The sequence below is a fragment of the Bombus affinis genome, chromosome 12, assembly GCF_024516045.1.
Source record: "Bombus affinis isolate iyBomAffi1 chromosome 12, iyBomAffi1.2, whole genome shotgun sequence".
Classification (NCBI taxonomy): Eukaryota; Metazoa; Arthropoda; class Insecta; order Hymenoptera; family Apidae; genus Bombus; species Bombus affinis.
The window spans coordinates 9,122,404-9,140,105 of NC_066355.1; the positions used below are offsets into that span (position 1 = coordinate 9,122,404).

Below are 17,702 nucleotides of genomic sequence, written 5' to 3' on the forward strand. Positions count from 1 at the left end.
CTCCATATTCTGTCGGACACGGCAGACACCTCGGCTAATTGTATAAATTATGTATGCGGCTTGGACCTTTGCCGACTCGTGTCGAGAAAATACCGTGTCTCGTGTTCTCCTCGTCGTCGGTGGTATTCTCGTGGTCGTGAACGACCAAGCCAGACGTTCGACGAGAAACCAAGGGGGAATGAATTCTCTGGAAGAAAGGGGATGTTGCACAGGGGGTACCGATTTACGAGCTTGCGCATCCGCTTTGCGCGAGCATTATTGAGATTAACAGGCGTCCATACGGTTGCTCTCTCTCTCTCTCTCTCTCTCTCTCTCTCTCTCTCTCTCTCTCTCTCTCTCTCTCTCTCTCTCTCTCTCTCTCTCTCTCTCTCTCTTTCTGTCTCTCACCACCGAAATGGTTTCTCAATCGTCGGGCAACTCGGAGCCAATCCGCTCGGAAAACTGAGCGAGAAAATGCAGACAGTTTCCTGAATCGCTGTAGAATGACTTATCTAGACCACCCAGCACGGAGTAAATAAATTAAAATAAATTAGTTAGAATGATAAATTGTGAAATTGTATAATTACGTCTTGCCAACTTATCTTTAAATAACATTGACTGCTGTTCGAACGTAGAAGTCGATCCATTTCGATAAAACGTCTATAATTATACCAAAGACGCGTGAAAAATGTTCATCCAATCTGTTAAGTAGATCTTAATACATTGGAAAAGGTTGGAAGGAAATTATAGTTTTTCGTGTCATTGTAACATCATGATCGAGTGCGTAATACACGTTCTTCAATCAGATACTATCTTATTAAGGACATAGAATTAAGAAATATCTTGTTAAGGACATAGAATTCTACATACACATACACACATACTATTAAAACTATGCTGTTCTAAAAAATGCAACAAGAAATATCGATTCTTTCCTAATATACATCACCCCTGCAGAGTCGCCCTCTTAAAGAAGAAGCGGATCGGATGTTCTCGGCGAGAGAAATCCGAGCGTTATACGAAATACCGCGGATGTTAATAACCACGAGATAGAATCGCACGCACGCGTGTGTTCGTTGAAATTCACGATGCGAAATAATAACACGCGCGCGGCCACAACGAGGGAAATTTATCCTCGAATTACCAGCAGCGAATCTATTGACAGCCCCTGAACGGCGATCGAACACGAACGGTCGCAGTTGCCCTGGACAAAACATGAACCACGCTACCGGCCGAAGTGGATGATTTATCATGGAACCGTGTGTAGCGGGAAAATGATACAAAATGATGCCGACGATTCTCCGTCTTTCTCTCGATTGGATTTTTTTTCTCTATCGAAGAGGAGCGATCGAGTATCGACGCGCGTCGCATATCTATAAGACTGTCGAACGTACGTGTCCAAGAAAAGACAGGACGCGACGCTCGCAAAACGCAGGAATCTGTTTTCCCGCGTGATATCTCCGTGATAAATCTGACGTCAGACTACAAATGAATTTAAATGACGAGTATTCGTATGCGCATTGTTAAATGGTCCGCATAGTTGGAGAGACTGTAAGACGCGCTTATTTTCGCCTATTCATCGGACGGGCTACGAGGTAGTACGATCTTGGATCACGTTACGGGCTTCGCTGGCCAGCCCCCTGGTATGGTTATTATCGAGATGACAAATAAAGCATTTTATACGCAACGCGATAATTCATCGCGGCCACGGTCATGGAATGTGGCGAGATGTTAAATCGATAAAGCGTTTCGCGGCGAAGAAAAGGAGCGGGCGAAAAGTACGGACAGGGGAAGGGAAAGAATTATGAGAGTTATTATCGAGTTCGTCGAACAGTGTTATTTGTCCAAGCCAAACTGCCGGATCTTGTACTTTCGGCTTTCTCGAGGAAAAGTACATTGTCGATGTTGCACGCGTGCTTATTTTAAGAATCTGTCGACCGTTGCGACCGATTAATATTTAACGCTTTCACGAGGTCAGTTTGTCGCATTTCTATCGAAGTAGATCTCTGTGTTTTATTTTGCTCGGGTAGTTTCATAAAAACGAACATTCGCTCGCGCTTTTATCAATCTAGCCATTTTATACTCTCGGTGAAAAGAAACGAGGCACAACACAATGACGTAGAATTTACGTATAAAACTATTCGCCATTACCATACGATGCACTTAAGAAATAAAGCTATGCACGTAGACTGTGAATTGAAGATTGATATTGTTGCGCTAAGAATCGTGGTAAGGTCCGAAAATTTCGCTGGTATATGATCGTTGTAACGAAGGAATCAGAGAAAAGAAATGGAACGTTCGTGCGGCGATAATCCATAACGGAGGCAGGTGGTTTCTTAGAAATCTCTATAAAATATGTGCTGCGCGCGTGTGTCGTACGCGCATTTACGTAAGCGTCGGACATGCGAAGAGGGAATTGCAAATCGGTGAACGAGGGGAGATTTACGGATCGCGTTTATGCAAACAATAATGCGCCTTGGCTATATAACCGGTCTGAACAGAGGTACGCCGGTGTTCGAGTCGGCTGGCAAAGGATATCGACGTACAAGAATTGGTGCTGTTAAAGCTCGAACGTCGGAGGTTAGGTCGTTCCCTCAATGATTCACCGGATAATGGAGACGAATGCGGCCATAACTCCTCGTCTTCGTGCAACGTGTGTACTGAAAAGCCACACTGTTCCTTGCCTATTGGCCCGGTACCGTTTACCAGCGTCCGAGTTAACACGGTTTGCGATCACTTTGCTCTAACCTTTTCGTTATTTCTTATTTTCCACTCATGGACATGTTGCGCAATCCGAGCAGCCCGAGTACGGCAATACGAGACTCGTTTTCACACAGCCACGTTCCTAAATTGCCACGAAACGAAGTGGCAAACGATAAAATTGGAGCGGTTAACAGGGTCGCGAAGTGGAGACCGAAGCACGCTGAATAATTGTCCGTTCTTGGCACGAGCGATGATGTTAATAGGCGCGAGTAACCGTGTGTATTCCGTGGCGTTTGCAGTTCGCACCTACATGCACGTACATAGTTCGAAGTTTCCCTTTCCACATGGAACTCGGTAATTACCGCGCGCGCTACGGTGTAATAACGAGTTACGCCCGGGACACCCGCTATTGGGTCGCGAGTAAATACTATAATAATATGACTAATGGCGCGTTATGAATTACAAACCGGATAATGAATAAAGTATATATACGCGTTCGCGCTTTCCTCCTCTCTCCCCCTCCTCCACCTCCTCCTCCCCTGATTGTCCTTTTTCTTGTACCCGTTTCAGCGGTATACCTGTTGCCCGTTATTGGCTTCCATTACGTGCACACACGTGGTTGCGTCTACTCGCGAGAACGCAGAGAAACCAAACAGTGGTGGGGGGTTGCAGAAAGGGATAAAAGGGGGATAAGAAGGAAACGAAAAAGGAACACAGAAGAAGGAGAGTACAGAGAGACTTTCGTCGAATCGTTATCGAAGGTCTACCAGACAGATGAGAGGAACTGATCGCGGACTGGCCACGTTTACCAGGAGGATAATCGAGCGCAATTTCTTGCCTCTTTGCTTTGGAGCGGTTTCACACCTCGGTCGCTCTTTCTTCTTCCGTTCCGACGTTCCTTCTCGGTCGGCCGCAAACCTCATCGAGAGCTCGCGCGGCTTCGAGGTAAAAGGTTAACTTGATAACCACGCGGTAACCGCGGCCTAACCGCTGGCAAGCCCAGCCGGACCATAGCTCGGACCTCGGCCGCAAGTCGAACGCGAGCCAACACGTACGAGCAACTACCGTAAGAACCCTCTCTGTAAGCTACGTCGTGTTTTCCCTTCGCTACTTAGAACCCGTGATTGCGGTCGCAACGACTTACCATGCCACTTTAAACGGCTGCATATTTCTCCATAATCGCACGGTCTGCGTCTTACCCGAACAATCCTTGCCACGAGATATCACTTAGCTAGTCAGCTGTGACGCGGCTCTCTGAGAATAAAAATTCGCGGAAACGAAATTTTGAAGATTTTGGTATTTGTAGAGAACGTTCTGCGAAGGTATCGTGGCTCCTAGTAGCTCGCTCCACCGTGAGTTTTTGTACCCGATGAGATCCGTGTTCCAGCAGAAACTTGTACTTGAGAAAATTGTACGATTTGCTTCGAAATAGTCGCACGAACTTGAACGATCGTTAGATAATACCGAAAATACAATTAGTTTGTTATATCACATAGTTGCGACAATGATAAACAACAAAATAATCGTACATTCTTCCCCAGAAACTCGTGATTGAATTCGACATCCTGTCCAGAAGAAACGAGTGCCCAGATACTTTCTAAACGACGTTATACGCCTATTATAATTTATAAGTTCGCTTTCAGATACAGAATATTGTACGAAACATCGAAATGGAGAAAGATTAGAAGTTTACACGTTGGTTCGCGCGTTAATGTAATCCAGATATTATCGAGGTCTGACCCGCAGGGGGTGAGTTGACCGGCATCGATCGAAAGAGGGACACCCTATCGAAGATCGACAGCCGAGTTTACTTCTCGCTTTCCACTTAGCGCCTACATGACCGTACATCCTATTGCATTAGCAACCTATTTGTAAAGATCGAAACCACCCGCGGTCCAACAATGCCGCGAAGGTGTGTTCGACCGGGAGGTGATCTTTCGCAGCATGCGCCTTCCCAGCGGGTGATCGCTTGTTCCTTTCGTCTCGGTGACTCTACAATACGACGTGCCATCTTTCCGTTCTCCTGATGCTTGTAACCGTTCTTCGACTTTGTAACTTCACGCCGTTGATTCTCATTCGACCCGAAGAATTCAATCTATCTATCTAATCTGCGCTGCTTTTCAACAACCTGCACCTCAAAAATAATACGTACGGCCATAGAATTTTCACTTTTTACATTCGTAATCGTGTCATCGTGATTCCGTTGATCAAATTTTCATTCCACTTTGAAACTGTTTAAAGCTCAGCGAGCGAACGAAATTGTATTCCATTGTACGATCGAACCAATCGATATTATTGAATCGAATCGATATTGTCAATGTTATTGGCCAGAAATCGCAACTCATCAGTATCGACCAACTCTCCTCTATAACCAAATGTAATTTTGTAAATTATAAGTCGTCCGATCATCAAAATTGCACAGCTTTAAAAGAAAGGTCTGTGACCTATAACCCGTAACTTATCGATTCACTAACATCGTTAATTACTAAATTATTGTGCAAGAAAATGCAGATTCGGTTCTGTTCGTATTATTATTTATGAATTTCCAATGATCCCGGTATTTTCTGCACTTGGCTTATCCTTCCTTTTTCTCTTTCTCTGCGTCGCTTATTCTCACAACAGCCAAGCTCCTCTTTGGCGAGAACGGTTGTACGTGGGTACGTGCAGTAATCAATTAATTTACCGCAGTGCAGTACGCAGGCATCCTCCGACTCACCCTTGTACTCCGGCTCGTCGTCCGCGTTGATCCACGTTTACTTTGTGAGCGGGTATCCGTGTAGGCCGACACCAGCACCTAGCACGGATATTAGTCGAGATTGAGTCTGGAGAGCCGGGACGGATCACGAGGATCCATTAGCCTTTATACGCGCGTAGATGTTACATCGAGATAAGGATGCCATACCTTCTCGATCGGTCGAACGTCACGATAATTAGAAAATTAAATTGTCTGCTTGATTCGGGATGCTGGACCAGTCTTTCGAGAAAGGACCCGTGCACCTGCTAATTTATATTTCATCGCAAATCTTTTTTCGTGAATAACGTACGCCAGCATGTAACACAGCGTTCAACTAAATTTACGCTTTAACCTACCTACGTACACGGAACAAAAAAATACTCGTCTTTGAAACTCGAATCACGATTGCAAGCTCACGAGGGTTGTATTTTATCTTTACGATGCGACGCTTCGCTATAGTCGATCGCTACCAGTTTGGTAAAAAATTGGATTTTCCTTTTGTCAGTAAGAAATGGAAAAATAACCGAGAATCTGTGAGAAGGATCTGTGTTCTTTTAGGATTGAGATTGAAAAGTAGTTGGGGAAATTAATTACGCAGCGTGAGAGTTAAAGTACCGGCTCAGGTATACGTAGCTTTGTTCAGGATCGACGTAATCAAATCACGCGCGTGCAAATTACACGTGCAGTGAATGACGTGTGGAACATGGTGATGTGCAGAGCGTCTTATCGCTAACCACGATACCTCTGGACGACACGAATCAATAAATGCTTGCCACGCTTTAATCGGACAGAATTCCTCGTGCCGAGATCTCTTCGAGAAAGTACCCTCCAAGAACGAGATTCTTCTGGGGAAAAAATTAACCACCAAGTCGAAGGAATAAGTATCGTAAGTCGAAGAGATTTCTTACCTTGTTCTTTTTTTCGCGCCGCTATCGTGAAAGAGGAGAGCTCGTAGATTTACTACAAATGCAAAGAGAGTCGGTTGGAAAGCGGGGAGACTTGGCGATATCTTAGCCGGTCCACAGATAGGCTTGAAAGATAACCCGAGGGCTGGTGGGTGGTTGATTTAATGCCGAGGCAACGGACGAACGTGGGGTAACCTCGAAGCGAGGGACGAACGGGTGGGGGTGACTCTCTGATATTTTAATACGACGGGGGAGCGTGATGCTCGGTCATCCATCTAACGCCACGAGAGCTGTTAGTGCGTGTGCACGCTCGATTTTGCATACACGGAAATCACGATGCATTCCGGTGGTAACGTGCACGAGGAAGAAACCGCCGGCCTCGTCTGGAACAGGAAGGAAGACAGTTTGTTACTATTATCTTCGTTCCTGTCTATACACTCGTACGTAATTGTGCCGCTTGATGAAAACAGGAAATGTTTGACAAATTCCGAACCAGGTGTATTCATCGGAAACACGAAGATTGTTAAACGTCGCGTTATTATTCGTATGAGAAATTTCATAAAATAAGTTGGCGAGAGAGAAACTTTAAGGAATTGAATTACGTTTTTAATTAATGAAACGAGGGATTAAAATTAATGGAAGATTAATAACATAAAATTGAGGAGAACAGCGCCAGTTTTAACAAAAATATATTTTTATATTTATTATATAGCGACTCGTCTTTTGCTTTTATAATATGGATCTTTCTGTCGTGAGAACTACAACCTCCATAATTTAATATCGTTTTACGAATACGCAAGATCTTTGTTCTTCAACTTGGTACCATTATTTTCTCGTACAGTCGTCAACGTAAAAACTTCCAGCAAGACAACTTGGAAACCATAGAAACATCGCTTAAGCTTTCCACGAAAGGCAAACGTGTCCCTTGTTGCGTTCAAACGCGGCTCATCCAAACGATTCGACCATCGCGTTGGCAAAGCCGACTGTGAAAGGAGCGTGCGAACCAAGTAGGCAATCAGGGTAGATGCTCGTAGATCGCGTCTAGGCAGAAGGGCATTTTTTCTCGATTAGGTTCCCACATATTACCAAGCCACCCCCGCGACGTCGACGTGGACGTCTCGGGTCTCGCTTCGTACATCCTTGTGCTCTGTTCGCTCGCGCTGGCTTAAGCAACGTTTCGACGTTGTTTTTTGTGTCTGGCGGGCCCTTCGCTGGTCAGGTCCATGGTCCGCCACGATTTAGTGGCCTTAATTGCAGGGTTCAGCTATTTAATTACCGGGTTTGGGGCCCTGCCGCGGCCGTCCCTGGCCCCCTACACGCCCGGTCAAAATGCGAGTACATTCATACGCGAGCACACGTAGATGCGTTTTGGTCAAGTCCACCCACAAAGAGAGAGACCAAATCCTTTCTTCCGACGCGAAACCAGATTCGCGACACAAGTGGGAGATTTACTCTCCGATCAATCCGCACCTTTCACCCTTCCTCGAGGGTTTACGAGTTATGTTACGAAAATGTACTCGTCCTCTATACATCGTTTTCGATCGGGTACTGGCTTCGGTATATCCATTGACCAGCCACCATCTTTCTTTACACCCACGTATCACTTTACGTGCCCCACTCGTCGCCCGTCTTCCTACCACGAAGCTGCATCACGGCATATATCACCTTTGCTCGCACCTCGGCCCACCTTCTCGCAAACCTCGCCGCTGTTAAGATGCCAGGAGTCTGCGCCATTTTGGTACATCGTTCTGAACCCAAACGAATCTGTTAAAATGGTTCTTCGTTACTTTCCTTTCGAAGAAGAAGTAAGAATTTCTTACGAGTCGATTTTTAGATCTTGATGAAAATAAATTTTTGTAATCGAACCAAAAATGTCGCAAGAAACCATAGAGTGGAGTGTACGTTCTTGCACGAAATGCCTGGCGTGAATTCATACGAATAGAGCTCGTTCGATTCTCACCTTGAAATATCTCAATTTCCATAGATCCTGCGAATCGGTTTTTATATCCTGATGCGATACCGATGGATTATGATGACCGAAGGAAAAAGAATCACACGAGATCGTCGTCGATCGCGTCGTAGGCGAAATGACCGGTGTAAATTCATGTGAATGAAGCCTGATTCCTCCTGACCCCGGAATCTTTCAATCCTCCCTAATAACAGGCTACAAATCGGCAAGAAACATAGGGCAACTCTCAGCTCTCTGCATGGCGCTACCAAATGATTGATAAGTCCATAAAGCATTCGCTGCATCCTGTTTCTCCGGTGGTTTTCATTCGGTGTTGTCGATGGTGGCGGAGCTGTTGATGCCCAAAGAACGTGCACAGGGTTAAGGACGTGCGTGCCACGATTTTTTGGCCGCGGGTGACGCGGTGACGAGATGATGACCGACCCCAAAGTTGGAATCATCGTGATTACCCCGCCCGCGTAACCCGTAATGCGGACCAAACCACCGGAGCAACTGCCACCGTGCCATGTACTCGTTTCTCTCTCTTTTCTTTTTTTTTTTCCTTCCCTGATCCTTGCCATTCGACCGAGTACCATACCTATTTCCGATCTGTGCCCGCTAATTTATATTATTAACCCGACAGCAACTGATCACCTCCATTTCTCACCGCGAGCCATGCTACAGTCTCGGATTATTCTCGACGTTGGCAGATAAGGACTAGATTTCTCTCCTGGCGTGAACGAATTAATAGGACTTCGTCTGCCTGTTGCAAACACCGATTAATCTCACCCCATTTCGTTATTTTTTACATCGACATATCGAGATTCGTTATGAGAAGCGATGTTAAAAAAGCGTTTCGATGAAAACCTTCATTCGTCTAGGAAGAAGAATACGTTTGTCTTTGACGCGATTGAAAATACGACGCTTCGTTGGCCTCCGCGAAGAACAGCACATCCGTACGTTTCGAAAGAAAGAAGCATGTCGCTCCACCGTGGAAACGAACATATTTGACCAACGATATAATCTGTTACTTTTCGTTTGCAAGACGGTGAAACATGCTACATCTTTTTCCTGGATAGCTGAAATATGCCACGTTTCGCAACTTCGCGTCTATCCAAACGACGTATTTTACGTTCAATACCAAGTACCCCCGTTTCCCTATCTCCGGCTTTTTTTCTCATGTTCTTAGCAAAACGAATGTTTCCCTTTCCGGACGACAGAAAAGAGGGTTCGATCGATGTATTCCGGAAGCACTCTAACGCGCAATGCTCCCTGAAACCGGTCGCATTCTCGATCGACTGTTATTTTCCTGGAATCGTTTGTACCCACGAATGCCGAATAAAATCGGTAGATCGTCATAGACAGCAAGGGTGGAGAGGTTGGTGCACGAGAGCTGGACATTGAGCGAGTCGATTAACCGGCGCGCACCGACGAGAGCCCTTCCCGCCCTTGGGAACGCGCGAGAGTTTTAATTGTAGGCCGCGGCCACCATAGGGGGAGGCTATTATTCTTTCTCTCTCGTCGGTAACGCGCTGTCCCGAACGCCGATCCGTTTCTCTAAGACTCGAAGAAAAGAGAAGAGAAACGAGAAAGGGAGAAAGATATAATAACAGAGCGCTAGAGCCCGCTCGCGCACGAAAAGAACGACCATCCGTTCTTTTCGTCCGTCCGTCCATCCGTCTGGCAGTTTCATATCCGAGGGAACACACGAGTCTCCACCGGCACAATTTTTCATCGTGGATCCCGTGTGCCGCGATTCTACGCCGATACGCCTCTTTCCGTCTACTCTCGTGCCATCCCCCGGCCCCTCATTCATCATCCCTTAACGCGATCGGCGTTTACGTGGTTTCGGAAAACCTCGTTGGCGCCACCTGGCCGAATATCGATAGATCGACCTACCTCCAACCGGGAACGTTTACAGGGGGCCACAGACTATACAACCACCCTCGATCAATCGTGCCCTTAATTAGTCCAACATAATTCATTCGTTAAACGAGCTAAAACGATGGTTTTAGGGGGTAAACCGATCTTCGATTTCTTCGAACGTTAAATATCTTCCAATAGGGGAATGTAGAATTTGTAGGCGTCATCGTTCCGCTGAATCGAACGAAGAACGCCCTCTGGTGATGCAACCGTACAACCACCCTCGATCAATCGCACCCTTAAGTAGGCCAACGTTAACGTACTCGTTAAACAGGCTGGGGTTTCAGAAATCATTTAGGCTTCGGTGAAGCGCGTTTACTACGATATTCCGCCATCGTAAAGCATCAGATTTATAATGTACATGCACTCGTACATCACTGCGTAAGTATACATTTACCGATATTTCTTAACAATCTATTAAACTATGTATCAATTAATCTATCGATAAATGTATCTTCTTCTCTTTTTCTTAACTGGTTTAAAATATCGAAAATTGAACGCGAATCGGCCGTGAAATATCTCGACGAGGAAATCTAAAATTACCGAACGATTAAGGGGCGTCGGTACTTTGTGACGTCCGATGGCATTGAAAGGGAAGAGGAGGGTGGTGGTATCGTGTGCACGAGAGGCGCAAAATAAAAGTCCGACAATCGACTCAGTTTAAAGAGCGTCGAAATCCCTTCAACTATCCCGCTCAGGGAGACGGAAGACTTTGTCGGCGAGGGAAGCCGCGGTGTCAGCGAAGCAATCCTTTCGGTCCTTCCATAACATTCTAGCCGGTGGTGAATGGAGATCACACGCGGTTCCCACTGTATCGAGTTACAGGCGAAGGGAGACGAAGAAAGAGCAAGAAGCACTTTGGCATTATGCGTCTGAGGGAGAATACGAATCCATTCACCGGCAATCATCCGTTCACCCAAGCGTTCTTGCTCGCCGTCTCGTTCATTCAGTCCTTGTCGCTGTTAAACTAGCTCGAGTAATTCACACTGAAACGGGGAACATCGCTCGTCCGAATCATGGAAGAAAGAAAGAGGGAAAAAACGTAGTGCTTACTTTCGAAGCGATTTCCAGGCAAACGATCCTCGATCGAGTTGAATAATCGCGAACGATCGATCGAGCGTCAGCCGAGCCTACGAATGGAGAAAGTCGAGTCGTAGATTGCGGATTAAATGTCGCGTTACAATACGTGGCGTTTAAACGAGCTATTCTTCGATCGTTCTACGTCTTTATCTTCTTTTTCTTTGGGTGCAAAGATCGTAGTACGGTAGAAATCCGTGTAACGAGGGAGATACAGTTCCGAACTTCGTATTATGTAGATCCCAGAACGCAGGAAGTTACAATTAAATGGAACAATTCGTCTTGTTTTTAAGCGATAAAGACGTAATCCTCGTAGAATAAAGCGAAGTGGCAGGTAAAATCCAAATCCGAATACCATGGCCATCGCTTAGAATCGAGTTTCACGGATATCGCTTTTCGGGGGTTGCTACGGTTTCTTCGTTGCTTGAATTCTTTTCGACCTTTAGAATTTGTACGTCCTTTATCTGCAAATGTTTCCTTTGATAATTATTTGCTTAAGAAAGAACCGCGTTATACAAAGTGCTGTATGAAGAGCGATCGATTTTTAATTAAAGAAAAGGATCTGGTAGGGTTACGTAAAGATAACTAAGAACGATCGGAACTGGAGTACGACGGAGAATGGTCGTGTTCGTGGCACGATAAATTCTTGGCGAGTACGCAATATCATTAGCGTGTACGATAATAGGTTCGATCCTGAGGCTATGATCGTTATATCGGTACGCTGGAGGAGATCGAACGCTAAAAAACGGCGCGCATCGACGCGCTAACGTAAACCACGAGCATTACGGATAGATAGAGCAGACTATCCTGCTATTACGTTACGCTGCGAGTTACTTTATCGCATTAATCTCGTGTACGTGCTCGCGGGTTTTTCTGAAAGTTTCTCACCTGCTTTTTAATTGAAGCGATAACTCAACGAGGACCGCATATATCAGGGCTTCGTTGTTTAACTTGCACGACCGATAGCCGGCTATTTTCTAAACGCGCAAAATTGAATTAACCGCGCGAACGACACGCAGCGACAAATACAGCCACGGCGTTTCGATAATTGAACTTTAATTGCCAGCTTTCGCCAATGAGTAATCGAGTCTCGCGTACGCGATACGTTTAACGCATGCTTCCACGACCCTTAAACAGACGATATCTCATTAACGAGATTGCCGCGATTACTTTCCACCGGCTTATTCGAGGAATTCCATTAACGCGCGCGCGCCAACTCCTCGTATGAGAAATGTCGGAGCCGGAGCGTTGAACGCGGCAACCCCATCGTTGCGCGTATACCGTCCCTGGAAGATTACCATTGACTCCGTAAAATCGAAAAACCTGTTCCACGACCGTAACGATATACTAATATCTCGGACCTAGTCGTCGTTATCTGCCCATTCGCCTCCCACGCGCGTGACCCCGAACGAGTATCGGCACGGGCACGAATGGTACAAGAATAAAACAAAGGGGGTACTGGCGAAAGGCGAACCGGCCGAAGGGGTGGCGGGTGTATGGAGGTGGAGGACGCGGAGTAAAAACAACGGCTACAAAGATAAAAGCGAAAGCTAGAAGAGGAGGATATAAGACGATGGGACGAAGGAACGGAGTCGAAGCTGAGAAACTGAGAAAGAAGAAGAAGAAGAGGAAGACGATGACGACGAAGAAGAAGAAGAAGAAGCAGCGGTGGTCGCGGCGGTGAACCACGTGATCGCAGCGCGTTTTAATTGGTCGGGAGTGCGGTCTGCGGTGCGATGGAGGGAGGACGAGAGACAGACAGGGAGAGAAAAAGAGGGAAAGGGGGAACGGAGAGGGTTCGTTAGGGTTGCCACAAGGATTAGACAATCGCGAGGTTGTACGAGGAGGACCGTTGCGAGGGCGGGCGCTGCTTCTGCCCCACCAGTAACACCTTCCAGGATGGGTACACACACTTGTGGGAATTCCTGCGGGACGTGGCCCGACCACTGGCGTTTCACGCACACTGTCGACCTCGTTGCACACGCATTCGCGTATCCATACGGACACCTATTCGTGTTAAAAGACGAGAACGGTGCCGCGGTGGAAGAGAAACCGAGAAGGAAGAGGAACGGTAAACAGGGAAAGAAGGAGAGAGGATCCGCCTCCGTAGACTCGTTCTCCTCTTCTACGTGGGGGACGAAAAAGCTCAGTTATAATTGTTGCACGCCGCGAGCTGCACCTCCAGTCCCTCCGTCTAATTGTAACCTCCTTCCGCATCGCACCGGACGCATCGCAACGACCACGCGAAACGTCCGCGTTTCCTGCGTCCTCGACCGACCTCCTTGTCGACTGACCTCCTCTGGTTGCCTTCTGTGGCCAACAGCCACAGAAATTACTGTGATTACCAGGATATACGAGGGGCTACGGCAACCTTCGAACGGACTACCGATGCCGTGGAGCGCTTCTGCCGCACGATCGACCTCCACCGACACCAGATTCCCTCGATACTCGAAGGATCTGTAACGGCAGCTTCTCCTTCGTAACAATCTTGAACCAATTTCGCAGCGATCCGTCGTGAAAACATGATCATTGATCTGTGTGCTCGAAACGCTCGTTCGCAGTTAGTCCGTGAGATCCTCTGACTCGACATTTAAATGTCACTTTGTGCATGGTGCGCCGCGGTATCGTCGGTCGATTAAAAGACAGAGGTTTCGTGTAACCATAGTGCACAGACTCGTTGATATATATTTTTATATCTATCGGAACACAGTTTGTCAAGACTGAGGGTGTTTAAACATGAATTGCGCGTATCAGTATTCGCATCCTGCTCATCCGCAGAACGTCATGACCATACCACCGACGGCTGTCCAACAACCTCAACATTCCACGGATACCGAATATCTAGAGGTAAAGTTTGTCAATAATTATTTGTAAAAATTAGCGTTGTCGAGACTATGGTGGATCAAAGTAGTTTGCACTTTCTGTCAAGCTGCCAGTAAAGTTTGACAGAATCTATCGACAGCATCTGCTCCCTTCTGCGACGACATCCTGGGCGGTCCAGCGACACCCTCCCGTTAATTGTTCATCTCCCAGTAGCGAAAGAGGCCAATGCGAAGCCTCACGCACCCCCGAGTCTCCTTAACGCGTTGCCAATTCATCAGCGCTCGTTGAGAATTCAATTTGCGCGATTGCCAATCGGATCTCGCAATTGAATTTCGCGATCCACGGTCGGGGTCATGGAAAAATTTGGCCAAACATGGAGAATATGTATAGCAAACGCTTCGTTGCTTACGCAGACTCGCTTGTCAGCGATTGTACAAAATGACGCGACGCTCGCGTTCTGCCACGTGGAAACGTGATTCGAAAGCTCTCATTAACGAGCGTAACGATGTTCGCAGCAATAATAAATCGGAGTTGATCGGTTCGCGTGAAAGGTTGCGGAAAAAAGTCTACTTTCACGAGGCTAAAGGCTTCACGAACGAACCAACGAACGAACGAATCGTCGCGGAAGAGAGAGGCGCACGAGAAGGAGAAAGAGAGACGTAGCTGGGGGATATTAATATAAGGGCTCGATACGTAATTATAGTGATTACCGTATTGCCAGGGGGCGGACGAGGGCGTCCCTCAGTTTGCACGTCATTTTGCAATCTCAACTTCCAACGAACATGCGCGCGAATTTGTCGGCGATCCTCCATCAGGCTAATTGTTTCCCCCTTTTTGCGCTAATTCTTCACGCTCTCTTCGCTCCTTTTGTTCAAAGTACCGCGTGTTCCGGAAGAAAGCCACCGTCGCCACCTTACGCTTTAAATACTCGTCATCATTCGGTGGCGTGTCTCTGTTTCGCGCGAATCCTGTCTGTTCAGGCTAAGATAAGATAAGTTTGTCTACTCGGTAGAATATTTCGCTACGATATTTGGAAATTTGACAAATTCTGTTATGAGAATTTCCGAGAGATTTCTGTCTGAAAGTAAACTATCCCATTGGTTTTTAGTCGCTTGGTAAACAATGAAATGTATAGTTACATTGACAGTTCGACGATCATAATTTTCTACTCACTAATTTCGACTCGTCGAAAGGTAAGAAGTTTGTTCAGTCAGTGTTAACAGGATGATTACATCTGTAATCGTCATAATTCAATGATGCGTGTATCGTATTTTATCTTTGCAAGATATTTTGTGGCTTACTTTATTAATTCTTGCACGATAGCTTCTCACGCATTCAAATAAATCTACCATATGGTTATAGGAATCATTTCCTCGTTTCTGGCATCTTTTCTTTCTGTGTTCTAACGTACGCAATATTTGTTCGTTCTTTCGTTACTAAATGAAAGATCGATAGTCGCGTAATATAGAACAAATTTGATTATTCTGTAGAAAATACGAGACTAAACTTTTACAATGTCGAAGCTCACTTTGCCGTATCACTGGAACGTGGTGTCGTTCATTATCATTACGATAGCACTCCTCAAATGATCTATAATTATTAGTTTCTTTAGCAATTACGCTAATCCTTTCGTATATTGTCAATTGCGACTGTTTTAAAATTAAACAACGTTTTGCGCTATTTGCAGAACAACGTAATTTGAACTTAATGGCTATGTCGTCAAGCATAATGTTACTTCGACAATTCGCCTATTACGATTATTCGCGTGTAAGTAGTCGATTCCAGCGCGAGTTCTGTTATTCTTCCGAGCGTTCGTGAAAGCGGCGCGAGTTCCTTGTTTGCGGATTACGCGCCGACAGAAAACCGAGTACCGCATGAGTTACGGAGGATCGGCTTCTCTCCTCCATGTGGAACACCCCATAAATCTGGCCAAGAGCGTCTCTCTATTCCGGACCACGATACACACGGAACCGCGAGTTGTACGCCAGCCTCGGCCCGGCCAACGAGTCCGTAAATCAGTCCTAGACAAGTTTCTCTTCGCCTTGTTTCACGGCAAAACTAGCTGCTCGACCTTAAAAGCCTCAAAGAGACGCTGCCGAGCGCCTCTTCTTCCAGCCGTTCGTTCGCAGAGACGAATCGTCGACAACGGTCAAAACAAGCCACGCTAGTATTTATTTGTTCGTGGCCGGTGTATCGTTATAATTCTTTTCGACGATTACACTATGACACGTCTGAGAATAACTTTCGCGCTGAGAATAACTCGATCGATCAATTTTAGAGATTTCTCGTTCAAATTTGGATGTCTTAAGAGGCGAAGATTCTCGACGACGTTGTACGTGTAAAGGTACCCTCGGACGATCTGTACGTATCGTCGATGTAACGCCAAGTCGAAACTGACCGTATGGTGGAAATATTTATTGACAAAGTTGAAATATTGCCGTGCGTTAGGTTTGATACAGACAGCCGAGTGTCTCGCGTTCTAGCGATCCGCTTAAATACAAATTATCATTCCGCCTAAATCGAGCGTACAAATGCACGAAAACGTACGCGGCGTAAGCATCGATAATGAAGTCTTTGTCTCCGATGTTTGGCATAAGCAGGATCGTGAAAATGCGTGCACAGAGAGTTAACAATCGCGTGCAGCAAACGAAACATTGTAAGGCTATATGGTTGAAAGAATGTTTGCACGTTATCAACGCTCTTCCATTACATACTTCACGCGAGTGTTTGATTTATGAAACGAGCATTGGAACAGGTTGACACCGTGTGCCCGTGCTAAAATACTGCTTTTTAACTGCACTCGTTGCCCGACGCGCGAACTATCATTACACCCTACGAGTTAAATATTTTCAAAGTCACATTGAAAACAGTCCGCAATTATTACGCTCTTTTCCCATTATCACGAACGCGATAAATTACGAGCGTGTTGTATACGCGATGGTTTCATGCCGACGGTTTAAATCGCCTTTTTTACCAACATAATCGGCTGCTTCTTCTCGTCAAAACCCGATAGCGATAGACTAAACAGGATACGGGGGTCGTAGTGGTTATTAAGCACAAAGCACCTTTTCGTGGGCCAAGCAGCCTGCTACGTAGCTGCTACAACGATAGCTGCACGACTCTGGCTCTAGTCTGCTTTGGTGAATCTTCATTTTCGACGGTCCCAGCCGCTATATGCGAAGCTGGTTCCTTGGTAATTATTAGTCCATCAGCATCTCCCGATGGCCACATGGCCGTATAAGAGGCAAAAGGCGAGCTGGTTCCAACGCGGACCATCTTAGCATCGCGAGGCCGCCCTGTCATTATCCGCCCCCGTCAGGCCCGTGGGCCCCATTTCCCTTTCAACCCTGTTCGCCTTCGTCTCTGTGCCAATCAGCGATCCGTCATTTCATAGACTCGATATCGTTCGATCGTTACCGAGAAAATCAATCGTCGCTCGTTGATCCACTTTTCCCATCCGATCTTTTTTCTTCCTGCTTTCTCGTCTCTATTTCGCCTTTGTCTGTCTTTCTCTAAAAAAATCGTCGACTTACGTTCGCGTGTACGTGATCGGACTGCTCGCGATGCTTAAGCTAATAAATAAGGTGGCTGGTTTTTATACAAAAATCTA

General features: G+C 46.2%; 1 protein-coding gene and 1 long non-coding RNA gene across 2 annotated transcripts in view; one reads left to right on the plus strand and one right to left on the minus strand.

Moving 5' to 3' along the window:
* Nucleotides 1-286: 286 nt before the first annotated feature.
* LOC126922757 (uncharacterized) lies at nt 287-581 on the minus strand. Its single transcript, XR_007712922.1, has 2 exons — nt 391-581; nt 287-332 (listed from the first exon to the last, which is right to left on the minus strand). It is a non-coding gene; the product is annotated as an uncharacterized LOC126922757 (long non-coding RNA).
* Nucleotides 582-828: 247 nt separating this feature from the next.
* Nucleotides 829-17,702, plus strand: part of LOC126922697 (transcription factor Sp9-like) — a 47,025-nt gene continuing 30,151 nt past the window's right edge. The window contains exon 1 of the mRNA XM_050735517.1: nt 829-14,116. Coding sequence (XP_050591474.1) covers nt 14,006-14,116 — 111 coding nt within the window. The 5' untranslated portion in view covers nt 829-14,005. The remainder of the gene's footprint in view (nt 14,117-17,702) is intronic.